The following is a 14361-nucleotide window of genomic DNA, read 5'->3' on the forward strand; positions in this document are numbered from 1 at the left end:
AGGTCAAAGGTTAAGTCAGGGGGTGTGTACATTGAATTCTTCCTGACTCTGTATATTGTTACAATGGGGTAGAGTAGAAGGGCTGTGATTTCTTACGTTAACTTATGACACATTGTTTTCTCGTTTTGGAATCTACTATGTCAACTTTTTACATATTTGCTAAATCATAAACGATCAATCTATCTACTTATTTCATTAGTTGTACTGTTTAAATATATTTTATGCAAATGCTTTCCAGCTACATACAAGATCTTTTACATTTTCATTTTTTCTTCTTCAAAATGTGAAGTCAACCTGTGATAACATTTTCTCTGAGAATGATGGATAATTTTGTAAATAGCCTGTGGAAGATTCTGTGTAGCGGCCATAAAAGAGTAGGGATGAGGGCAGATGATGTATGAGGGCAGTAGACACCCTGTGAAAGACATCGTGTCGTGGTTATAGTAGAGTATGTATGAGGGCAGTAGACATCCTGTGGAAGATACAGTGTAGTGGCCATATTAGAGTATGTATGAGGGCAGTAGACACCCTGTGAAAGACATCGTGTCATGGTTATAGTAGAGTATGTATGAGGGCAGTAGACATCCTGTGGAAGACACTGTTGTGGTCATATTAGAGAATGTACTAGAGCAGTCGATGTATGAAGGCAGGTGATGTATAAGGGCAGTCAATACCCTGTGGAAGATTCTGTTTAGTGGTTTTAATAGAATATGTATGAGGGTAGTCGATACCCAGTTTAAGATGCAGTGGTCATAAGAGAGTAATATGCACAAGAGCAGTCGATATATGAAGGCAGGTGATGTATGAGGGCAGTAGATACCCTATTGAAGATACAGTATAGTGGTCATAATAGAATGTGTATAAGAGCAGTCAATATACGAAGGCAGACGATGTATGAGGGCAGTAGATACCCTATGGAAGATACAGTGTAGTGGTTATAATAGAATGTGTATGAGAGCAGTCAATATATGAAGGCAGACGATGTATGAGGGCAGTAGATACCCTATGGAAGATACAGTGTAGTGGTTATAATAGACTATGTATAGGGGTAGTCGATACCCTGTTTAAGATGCAGTGGCCATAATTAAGAGAGTATGTATGAAGACAGTTGATATATGACGGCAGACGATACCCTGTGGAAGGTACAGTATAGTGGTCGTAATAGAGCATGTATGAGGGTAGTCGATACCCTGGAGAAAAAACACTTTGTATAGTGATGATAATCAAGTACGTATGAGGGGCAGTCGATCAAACAATTTAACCTGAAATAAAACTTGCAATTTTTCATTCTATTTTGTATATAATATTTGATGTACGATAACCATATAGAAATCACTGCTGCAAGTTGTATATTTGATTAATTGTACATATGAATGCCAAATCAAAATATCAGACTTAAGTTGTAATGTCAGTGGATAGTCACAATGAAATTACAAATCTTCAATTTGTGTTAATGTCAGGGTTCATATATAGAAGCATGTTTGTTTTTTGTTAAGTTTTGGAATGAAAGTTTCTCTTGTTCAACACTAGGTGGCAGTGTTGCCACTGAATGTAATGTTACCAGCTAGGTACTGCAGGGTAGTACTTGGCATATGATTACAAAAAGAAACCCGAATTTTAGCATTAGAACAGAAAGTAGGACTTTTGTATCTAACATGTGTCTATGTCGTTGGTTTTAATTTGCCATGGCTATTTTACGTCCAGTTGAGTGTTTTTCATCACAAAGTTCAATCAACTCAGCATGCTCAACATTTGGTTACAGTAATCAGTGATAGTTTCTTTACATACTGCAGTAGTTTGGAAATACTTCAATCTGTGAATATATTATATGTATATTACTGATTTTAAAAGGAACAATTTAAAAAGTGTGTAGACAAAGTTACTAGTGAAGTTGCACATTGATACCAAGGGGAGACCATGAATTTGGGGAATATTATGATGTTTCATAAATCTGTACTTATAACGTGATGACAATTTGTGAAAAAATTGTGATTTCAAGGACATATACCTTCAATGGACGTGCCAAGGTGCTTGCCATCATCGACTTTGAGGATAGGCAAGGAATCCAGATATTAAAGCAAAATGTGCATTGCTTTCTTTAGATCATACTGAACCAAAACTGTGCTGTTATATTTTACAATCTATCAAATGTTGTTAAATTTTGTTATAGCTGTCTTTTTTTAATCTCGTTTTGATAAATTGATGACAGAATAAGAACTCGCAATTTCATTTGAGGTTTGTTTTCGGTTTCTTTTTATGAAACGTCTACAGTGTTGCATTATTTACGGCTTTGTATTATGAAAGAAGGGATTAATTTTGTACAGAAGTCACTACCTTTGAAGTTTTACAAAGAAACATTCGTGGAAATGAAAAGGAAAATATACGTGAGAAGAGAGAATCATGGAAGTATCACCCATTTCCTTGAGATTTAAACTGTTTGTTCTGTGATCGTGTTTGACCCTGGTGGTGAATATTGTAAAGAGAATAGTAATAACAACATACAAATCATTATTGATCATTTGCATAATGAGGTCAGGTCATGAATATTAAATGAGATTGATCTTGCCGTGCATGTCACAATTCCGACGCCTGCTTTTATTGACCCAAGTGTTGTCAGCAGCTTGTACAATAAACATGTACAAATACTCCCTGAATCTCAATGTCCATTCCATCCAAAACAGAATCAACAAACGCACAGTTTGGCAAAGCAAATCAACCTGAATGCAAAACATTTCTTGTATGTAATTACAACTTTTGGTTGTGTAACAAGGACAGTTTAGTAGTACTACTGTGTTTAGGGGGAGAGATAATATTGCAAGTTGTTAAGTTCATAAAAATTTGCTGTTGCAGTATTCCAATTGACCCCAACAGCACTATGGTAATAGTGGTATAGAACACAGCTCTAGATAAAGATCTATCTATAATGTATGATTTTAATTTATGTAATCTATTTATTGCATTTATATGTAACATTACGATGGTAAACAATACTATAGGAATGCAGCTATCTGAAATGTGTAAACCACTAAAAACGATCGTACACTAATATGAAACATGAAATAAATAGTGGAAAAGGTATAAATGGACAATTTTGATGAATTATTTCACCCTCACAGCATTGTTACTTAATAATAAAACCATAGACCCTCCCATGGGTAGAGGGTCTATGAACAAACACAAATTATTGTTGTGACATAACCTATTGATTGGACTTCAGTTTCATTTTACTCACAGGGTAGGGTAGCATTTGTGATGAATTTCCATGATCTTGCATCGTACATGTTAGGGACTTCTAATGTTAATACAGACGCACCCACTTGTGTAATCTACCGCATCAAACAATAATAATTTAGTTTGTGTCTATCTTAGTAAACCGAAACCTTGCTTGCCACAGTCATATCCCTGCACAAATCTAGACTTCTATTGTAAGGGTAAGGAAATGATGACACTCTTCCTGTAATTTTCATGGTTTTTTGTTGATACATTTGACTTGAAAGTAAATGCTGCGAATATCGTACTTAAAGGGGAAAGTCACTCCAGGAAATAAAAGGATTTTCATGAGTAATCGTGAATATGATTCCTAGGTGCTTATTCCCTACACTAAAACATCTCATGAATATTCATTGTTCAACCATGAATACATTTCTGCTGACTCAGTTGAGGCAGTGTGGCCCATAGTAAAAAGGCACAAGATCAACTTGATGCTTCTCTGAAATCACAAGTAATTGTAGGTGATGTAAAAATCATGGAATTACTCCCAAGAACCCATAGTTTATGAAAATGTCTCTAATTTCCTGAAGTGGCAATCCATTTATTGATTTTAAAGTGTAAACTTGTAGTATGTTGCATGAACATAATACTTCTGTGAACAAGATATCCTGTGCATTGACAGTGAATGTAAACAGGATGTAAACTCAGACAGAGAAAGGAAGATTTTCTTTTCCTTTATATTCTGTATTTACTTTAACCAAAATATACAAGTTTTTGAGTACCAGGAAAGTACATTTTTTTTTAAGAGATATCTTCTACATCAACTTAAGATCTAGATTATATAGTTGGAAACAAAAAGAAAGAGTTTCTAATCGTCTTTATTTACTTGTGAAGTATCATGTTTTGTCTGTTTACAATACTCATATTTTGATGTCCTCAATTTCAATTTTAAAATGGTTTATATCTTATTATGTTACTTTAGGCGATGGCCATCATACAAAGACAAAGATAAGGAAGGGACCGTGTTCGTAGTTGTCTTTTAGATACAACATGTTATGCCTTATCAGCCAGCACTCACACGTTGTCACACAAACTCAATAAACAAACTTTGTTTGGGGGGGGGGGGGGGGGGGGGGTTGATGTCAATGTGATTGCTGAACTTTATTTTGCACTCCTAAATAAATGTTAAAAACTTTCACACCTTCAATGATAACAGGTTCTGTATTTACTACTGAGATGTTGATAAAAGTTGATTAATATTTATTTCTAATGTGATATACAGTGCTGGGTTTCCGGTAGAAATTTAATGTGTTTTACCATCATGTTTTTTTGTTTGCATAACATCGATCGTAGTGGTGTGTCGACTAGTTTTCATCATGGTTTACATCATATATAAACGTGTTGATATCGCAATTTGAACATTCGCGTAGGGGGAGGGGGTTTTGTCCTTCGTTCGTTTATTGAGCTTGGTAGACATAGTGTGATGATCCCTAAATGACTCGACTTAACCCTACAGCCTATAATCAACAGTTATTGGGGGGGCGGGGGGGGGGGATTCATGCACAAAACAAGTTAGGTATTCCAGTCATGTTTGTACTCTACAAAAAATAAAGTATCAAGCTATGTTCCCAAAGAAGCAAAGTTTCATTTACTTACATCTATTTCAGAATCTTGTGACAATGCAAATGAATACATACTATTCACAACGCAGTTCACAATTTAGCTTTTACCAGTAAGTCTTTTCACTATTTCACTTTTACATTTTTGCATTAAATCGATATTTACTTGTTATTTATTGCAAATAATATATACAAATATTTTGAAGGACGTGTCTGGTAATTGTACACTTTCACTAATTTATTTTAGCTTTGCATAACTGAAGTTCAAGTTCTCTTGAAAGTTATTTATTTTGTATGTATTATAATATTAGTTAAATTTATGATTTTATTATTCATATTTAAGGTATTAAGATATTTTTGTATTTATTTGATAACAGTATGAAATAATACAATGTTTCATTTTTGGGTTGGCTTTTGAAACGAGGCAACTTTTGTTCACTTGTCAATTTTTTAAGCCACATGGTGTTTCCTACTTATGTGAGAGCAATAGGCCTTTCCAGACTGCAAACAGGAAATTGAGAATACAGCGCCCTCGCTCAATTCAAACTGGGGGTGTCATCACCTCATAGTATCATTTCATTAGAGATTTGTCCCTTGGTATTCTGTAGAAGTGTACACCAGGGATGTTTTTCGTATAGTTCAGACATTGAGGAAAGCAGCAGTGCTCTATGATTAACTGAGTAACCTATACCATGTATACCCCCCAAAGTACACACAGACAGGAAGTAGAGCGCCACCATGGCAAATTTGGGAAAGGCCAATTGCAGAGATATGGCAATGAATGTACTGAACTATGTAGAGAAATAGTTTCATTCATTGCAACAATCATGTGCCATACTACATCCACACTGTCCAATGGAATTGTTTTGTTTTTATAATGATCAAAGACAGGCCAACAAACATAAACAAGTATTGAAATCTCTTCACACTGTTTTTCGGTGACATTTCATTATTATGTACGTACCTGTATTTGCAGGTATTCTGTGTACATACTGTAGTTAAATCATACACCATGTTGTTGGTCCTTACAGCTTCTTTTTGTCTTTCAGTTGCATGTATTCCATAAGGTCGAGTCTCTCAATTTACTTCTTTTTTTAACTAAAGGACCAGAGCAGTAACATTGCTGTCAAAAAAGGTATTGCTAGATACTTAAACAAATATTAGTAATTATTAATTATGCATTCACTTTGTCTTTGCACTTTTATCTGTTGCCATTTTTGCGTTAATTTGTTTGTGAATGGATTCTACCCTATTCGAGACACCTAGTGATTAGTTAATAAAACTGACTCTTTTATTTGTTAATTATCGTGTTGTTGTTGTGTTTTAATTCCCCTGAACGTTGAGTCTCAACGCCAAGGCGCAACGTTTGAAAACACCAATACACAAAAACAAAAGAATTATCATCAGCAACTTTGTGTGTGGTGGCGCTGTGTATGTTATGTCGGTGGCCCCAGTCATGGTTTGTGACCGAGTGTCAAAAATTCTACAACAGCCAGGTGTATGTAATATAATAATGACTGTTAATCACGCCATTTAGATATATTTGTTGTGTCTCATTCGAGGAATGATTGGTTAGTAGATCCTCATTGGTTGACGCCAGTAAATCACATGCTACAGTAACTGTGTCATTTCTGTATCAAGCCATGAATGTAGGCGATGTGTAAACACAAACAAACGTCACAATCTGAAGATACACCAAATATGGGTACTGCCATTTTTAGGAATTAGAAGTCACGATTGATCACTATACAGTGCTCTGTTTTTGTTTATCATGCATTGTTTTGTTTTTTTAAGAAAAAGAAGATACATCAGACTTCTTGAGAATAAACACCACACTGGCGTTTTAAGTTTTAACAAAATATTTCTTTTGTATATTGTTCAATACAATTTCTTTCTGAAATCTATTTATTAATAGAAACACTAACTACAATGTATAAATGTGTTCATCACTGTTCTTGTAACTGTCCAATCATATTCCCTTCTCTTACACCAATCTATATCTGTAGTGGAATAACTCTTTGTATAAACTAGTCGACCCTTACTGAATGAGTGGCCTTGGTGGCGTTGTACAGAGAAAACATTGATATTGATGATCTATTATCAACAATAACTTTAATATCTCATTGTTGATCAGTAAGATCATCTCCATCGTCGTCGTCGTCATCATCATCATCATCATCATCACCACCACCACCACCACCACCACCACCACCACCACCATCATCATCATCATCATCGCCACCACCACCACCACCACCACCACCACCACCATCATCATCATCATCATCATCGCCACCACCACCACCACCACCATCATCATCATCATCATCATCGCCACCACCACCACCACCACCACCATCATCATCATCATCGCCACCATCACCATCATCATCACCATAGCTATCATCATCATCATCATCACCACCACCATCATCATCATCATCATCACCACCACCACCATAGTTATCACCACCACCACCACCACCATCATCATCACCACCACCACCACCACCACCACCATAGTTATCATCATCATCATCATCATCATCATCACCACCACCACCACCACCACCACCACCACCACCACCACCACCACCACCATCATCATCATCATCATGATCTCTTGTTACATTGTAAAGGTAAACCTGAGGTCAGTATTGTTACGAAAGCTATATTGTTGGGAATGATCATTAATATGGTAATATTGCCAATAACTTAAAATCAGGATGAATTCAAAAGTCATCAATCGACACATAACAAAGAACACAATCACACAGTTCCGTTCCTTTGAATGCTGATCTAGTTTCCATATTGATCATATTGATCTAATATCGTCATTATAGAATTACTAAATGTTACATTCAAAGAGTCGGTCGATGGTTAGGCTACAACCATCATAGAACAGTAGTCGAGTGTCATTACGCGTAGATACAGAAAAGGGCAGGCGATAATATAAGAAACACTGCTCTTGTGATGGGATTTTTGTAAATACCTCGAGGGTGCATGTACGACTTATAAATTGAAAAGACCCCATTTCAACGTCGTGTATTGTTGAAAAGGTTGCCATGTCCTTCAAATCGATTAAAAAGAACAACGCTAGAATAATTGAAGGATGTCGAAGGGGTGAATGAAGGTGAGTTTGTTGAAAACATATTCCAACGACTCCATGCACTCGATTGATGTTACTTCAACATGGAACGTGACACGTGAAATAGTTCCACCTGGCTCCAAGGTTCGCTCGACGAGGATGTGTTCATGTGGATTAACGTGCTTTTGTCGTCAACTCTTGTTTTAATATATATGTTTACAACAACAAGATCGGAGTGATTTATTAAAACAAATCACATGTTGTGCACCATTATTGTATCATTTTAGCGGGTTCTTCGGAGATGTACCAGCATCGTTGAATCTGTCACGTCGGTTCGCATAGCCAGAATCGTCACACTCGTGAGTAACTTTGGCAACTACTAGTATAACTCAGACAGTAAATTAACATATTAAGTAACGTGCCTCATATCAGATCATTTTTTCGTATTAGCGGGATACCTGCATCATATCAAGTCCTAATCTTCGTCGCTTTCGATATCAACGATTCATAATTTCGGCAAATTTACTTGGAGCAATACAAATTGTTGTATTATTTTATTCAGTACTACATATCCGTTATTGTTTACTGGGTGACAAAGCCAACATTTATTCAATGTATGCAATTACTAGTATGTATATGTACCATACTCGGGGTTTCTACAGCATGTACGTCAGTAAGAAATAAAACGGACACTGTCTCCAGTCAGAGTACGTGGACCGTGCGAACTCCGTACACGACTTCAAAAGCATTAATTGTGGAACATGTTCAAACGTTATTGACAGTTATTTATAAACAAGATTATCCGGCTACTAGGAACAGAGATGTTGACGCATTCGAAACCGCGGAGTGGTAAAACTGCATCATCTCCACAAACCACACTGCGTGGGTAATATACAACAACAGATTGGGACGAATTCGGTTTACTATAAATACAAATTGTCATAACGGTTGACTGCAAGTTGACATTGTACTAATAAATCATAGACGGATGTATAGTTGCCTGTAATGGTATTTCTTACTGGATGCTTAGCCCTGAAAGAAGTCGATTAAGGACCCACTTCAAACAAGTGGTCGAACGGAATAGGAGCAAATCCAGAGTTCAAGCTCAATGTAAAATGAAGAAGCCACCACCGACGACAGCGTAAGTATAGAATCCTCAATCCACTGAAGTTTTTAAGTTGTCTTGCATATATTGCACTTTACCGGGTTTTCACTAACAGTACTTCATGCTGGCATATATATATTATTCACTCCGATTTATGTTTGAACATACAGACCTATTCTGTTGTTCCAATAGTGGTTTTTTCGACACTTTGGCCAAAAAAATTGTTCTTTCTGATTCAGCGAAAAAAGCATAATCATTCTTGATAATGGTCGCCATCGAATGTTCGGTGTAAGTCCTCACTTCCTAGTTACAGAAGCCATGCATTGGATTGAAGGCTGTGAATTGTGACCTGTAACCAACTACTAGTATCTTGACTGTCGTACCAACATACTGGATGATCAGTCAACCTCACAGACCTGACAAAATCGGCAATTAATAATTTTCCTGCCGTTTCACTAAAAATGAGTAATTAACCACCTTTCACCACCAGTACAGTAAATGTATGACCAAAAACTGTCGTCCCCCCCCCCTTTGTTGTATACTTTTTTGCTCATCTCAGCATATTGTTAGATTGAGTCATAGAAATAATGTCAATAAATTTACTCATGTAAGAATTCTAGATCTGGTCAAAAACTGTCAACGGACATTTGATTTCTTGTAAAAACCGAGTCTATAGAATTGTCGACATATGTTGTGTAGGTGAGTGGTTAATGACAAACATTAAAAAACAATCAATCCTCTAGAAGGTCGTCCATTTTTTTCCGGTGAATAATATACGACTTGTAATAGACATGTACTGTACAACATATAATATATCGTAATATATTACAGCTAAGACGGTTTTTATGTAGTATATCAGTCCATGTCCACAAGTATGGTTTTCATGTAGTTTATCAGCTTATATGTTGATTTTACAAGATATATACATGTTTGCACTAAAATAAATCTGTCAGTTTCATTAGTGTAAGTTACATTGATGACACGTTTGCCAAATAAAAAAATAGTGTGTTTCTGATAACCCGACCGACCCTAGTTTAAGCACTCGACCCTAAACATTTTTCTTGCATGTAAAAAGGTAAAATAGCAACAATTTTTATTTCCGTGTACACCTTCATGCCTTTGCCTCGAGCTCATCTGTGGTCACCAGAGAGAAACGATGTCTTTTTAGTCTGCATAATAACGTGTTCGTCTACTTAACTTATATATTGTCTTCATTTATTTCCTTTACACCTCATCAAACTCTCTCAGAAGTATTGTGACTGACGAGGATCTTATCTCAGGGTCGAAGTAATTTTTACAAATTTAAAGAAAAATGAAATAAAATCCCGGCCTACCCTATTTTCTGAAGTCATGTTATTGGAAAGGAACTTGTTTTTTATTTTGACAAATCAGTCGGTACATAAACTTATAGTGAGGTAAAATTGTTACATTGACAAACTTGAAACACACGTACAGATGAAGTTCAAATTCAAGGCGCTAAAAGTATGTAATTATCCACAATACTCTGAGAAATCTTCAAGGAAAAACTATAAATTTGTTCAAATATACTGACACAAAACGTCAATATTGTGGTATGTCTTGATGAGGAAGCAGGAAACTCCATTGTTTCATAAAACCTTTTTTAAATTTGAGAGGTTTCGAATGAAGATGAAGAAGTTGGAAATCTTTGAATTCAATCACTTTTAGTTAGTGTTTAATAAAAAGTACGCAACATCGAAAATAATGAAACACCTTGAAAATAACAAATACCGAAGTAAACACTCTGTCATCATTTGCACAAATGCTAAACAAATTTCTTGTATTGTATTGCGATTTTACTTGATTATATCTGACGATCACAACTGGCTGTGACTTAATGCAGTGAAAAACAAACAAACAAACAAACAAACAAACAAACAAACAAACAAACACCACAATAACACACAAAGCAAAACAAAACGTGTCTCCAAAGTTCCCGGGAAAGGAATAAATTAACTAATAACACATTTTTTATTCTGGGAAACGTTTAGCAATCACGGGAATTGTAAAAAATGTAAAAAATGTAAATGGTCAAATTAAAGTTAACATTGGTAAATTTAAAAAAAAAGAAAAATACCACCCTAGGTGATGATAATAATTTCATGTGTACACTTGTTTGTTTGGTGAGCTTATAGACTACTATTATGGGATGTTTCTACGAGATGTCATACTTCCGGATTAGTAACCAAAAATGTTCATCAGCTCGGCAGATAAAAATTGTATTCCGAGTTAGTAGTTTTTCATACTTCGGATTTGTTTTATCATATTCTATTATAAAATTGTCTGAAGTACAACATTAATTCTCTACTAGTAACAAACTACAAACCCATTGTCTACGTCATCACCGTGTAGGACTACGTGCACCTGTCAAGTACCGTTATTTTATCTGACCAATTGCGCACATCAACAGAATGAAAGCGTAATAATGATCGAATTAGTAAGTTGTTGATGGAGGAAATGTTGATCCATTTCTTTGATAAAGTAATTCCCGACAATGAATAGTTCGTAATCGTCTTGGAAACCGTTACCAATCAACAATATTTACTTGGCAACATTATCTTGCATATTTAGCTCACCATAGATGGGAGGGCATGGCAGAGTTTAAAACTGAACAATTCTACTTGGCGTAATTCATTAGTAATAGAGGGTATATCACGACTTGACTATGTCCTGGACTTTACGTGGATCAACTCCACCTCCCATACAGTGGCAATAAAGCCTACACCAGCCACTCAATTTAGCCAAATTACAAAATCGAGATTCCGTCGTTTAAGAGACGTTAGTCATGCATTACGTTAAAAGTTGTTAATTTGAATTTAAATTAAATTTGGATTTACGTGAGGATTTTAGCAATCATGAATATAATCGACAGTAACAATCGCTTTCATTCATTATGCAACCTACAACTTTTGGTTACGTGGTGAGATCGAAAATCCCACCAACCACAACCACGGAGTCGATGCAATTTTACCGCTGATTTATGGTCACCAGTTTCATGTGTTGATTCCGTTCCTTCAGAACATTCTTCGCTAGAATGTGAAGATATGGAAAAACATCTAGCAACTCATTTAAAAAAACCAATGAAGTAAATTATACGAAAGAAAATGAAGATATAAAACGTTTACCAAAGTTTAATAGATTCATCTGTTTTTTTTTCGTGTATACCACTTGCACCTGAGCAAATCTTTGTTTGGCTATAAATTCCCTGTAGAACATATGGATTCGATTACCAGCATGATGGGTTCCGTTCGTGTGGCACTGGCCAGCGGTCCCCCTTCCATAATGTTCCGTTGCCAGTATTACTTACCCGATTAGCGATACACCACAAATTTCTATCACTCTCACCAGCTGACCTCGTCACCGTGCATCGTCCACGCGTCACGAACATGGTGACAAGGAAACTACCAATGATAACACCGCCTCTTTCCCCCCCCCTCCACCTCCCCCGCCGCACCAGGCAAACAAGAATATTGCTGAATATTATGAACATTACTAGTAAACTTATGTAAACAGAACATTGGCAAAAAATGTCCCTAAAATTTTCAGATGACACCTTCCGTAATTAGATGGCTTGTTTTCAAATCTATACACCGTGTTTTGCAATTTGCACGGTCTTTGTTTTTTGTACGTATCCCTTTTTAGGCCATGTGTCACGTGATATAAGTATTTGGTTGAAACCATTATCATGTAAGGGCTGGTCTTGGTGTCTATTTGAAAGAGAGGTAGAACTTTAAAGCTGATTTCTCAACAAAAACTTGTATTTCTGTAACAAAATATATAGTAGAAAACCATGGGAATAAAAGATACGTTTTGCTGAACGAATTTAACGAAAAATTAAAAGTAGACATTTGGGACACACCATCATTTGCCCTGCACGTGCGAGGCGTGTTGTCAGTCCGGTCACCAACAGAAGCTCGGCAGCTCTTTTGAAATTGTACTCCTTTCTTCAAAACTTTTCATGCACTGGAGACTAAATGTTACCGTTCATTCATGTGAAGTGTGTAGATTACATAGCAAATACTTCAAGTCGTGAATGTAGCGAACTGTGAAGAAAACGTGGCCGGTGGATACCACTCTTTATGGGAAGGTCTTGTAAAATTGGTTTGGCGCTGAGTATATTTTCATTTTGACGTACGTACGAAAGAGGTCACAACGGGACAACCTGAGCGGAGTTTATACAAGTCAACAATTGTGTATGTGGTGATACGACTTTATCGTCGATTGGAACTCGATCCGGTTTCTGGTACAATATACATCATTCTTAGATTTACCTTTCTGTTGTAACCAGCGTTATATTTCACCACGGTGAAATCTCGGGATTGAATTCCACGTCCTCAGAATTTCGTCCAGCAGAAAATGACCGTTTATATGTGCAAAATTGTCTCAATTAGACTTAGATAATTTTGTTTATTTTGATGGGTGATAGGATACCATAGAGGATTTTATCTGGTATTGTAAAATATAGAGGTGACCAATCATGCGAAACTTTGACAAATTGTTGCAGACGTGCATTTGAGCTGTGCTGAGAATGTCGCCATGTCCGTGTCGCTAATGGTTGAATGGTAACACAGAACGTACACTTGAATAATTGTGGTCAACTCAAACGTCAACTCCAACTTGGAAAACCTATTTTAGACTATTTTCATTTCGGATTGCTACTCCATAATGACTTGATAACAAATCGATTTTAGTTGCCTAATACTGCTAAGTGACTTTTACTATGAAAGGGGACATGGATTCGCCAGGTAACACGGAATCGCCACTGAGCGACACAGATCCTGCAGCGCAGAGGAACCCAGAGAAACATATCACTTCTCGAGTTTCAACTCTCTCGGGACTTTCATTTCTGTCAACTCGGTACGTCAAATTTTGGTATCATTCACAATCTTTCCGATCAGTTTAATCGTGTTAAACAACTTTGTCCGTGATTTATTTACGATCAGTCGATAATTTGTTTTCATATCATACATAATATATTGTCACGCATGTATTTAACGGGATGGCATGGTTTACTAGTTACGGAATTCCAGTGTTATTTGTACGACTGATTTCGGGTTTCGTACAGTATAATCCAGTTTTCGGAAGTCAGAAACAAAAGCGAGATAACAATTTCTTACGTAGCCAATTACTGTCAAAATTAGGTAACACCTAAACATAAGTCACGAACGACCAACTACACTAATGATCGTCAAAAATTGTTACCATAGTAACAAATCAGCTGGTTATTGACACATAGTAAACAAACTTGAAAGTCCGACCTGACCTACTAATTATCAATTACCTTTATGTGTCATCAGCATGAAGTTTTAAATTTGTTATAA

The 14361-nt window shown here is 36.3% G+C and overlaps 1 protein-coding gene across 1 annotated transcript in view; it reads left to right on the plus strand.

Annotated features, from left to right (window-relative positions):
* The first annotated feature begins 13772 nt into the window (after nucleotides 1-13772).
* LOC144449728 (uncharacterized) overlaps nucleotides 13773-14361 on the plus strand; it is a 50422-nt gene continuing 49833 nt past the window's right edge. The window contains exon 1 of the mRNA XM_078140306.1: nucleotides 13773-13897. Coding sequence (XP_077996432.1) covers nucleotides 13773-13897 — 125 coding nt within the window. The remainder of the gene's footprint in view (nucleotides 13898-14361) is intronic.

Source organism: Glandiceps talaboti, chromosome 18, assembly GCF_964340395.1.
Source record: "Glandiceps talaboti chromosome 18, keGlaTala1.1, whole genome shotgun sequence".
In the NCBI taxonomy this organism is placed as follows: Eukaryota; Metazoa; Hemichordata; class Enteropneusta; family Spengelidae; genus Glandiceps; species Glandiceps talaboti.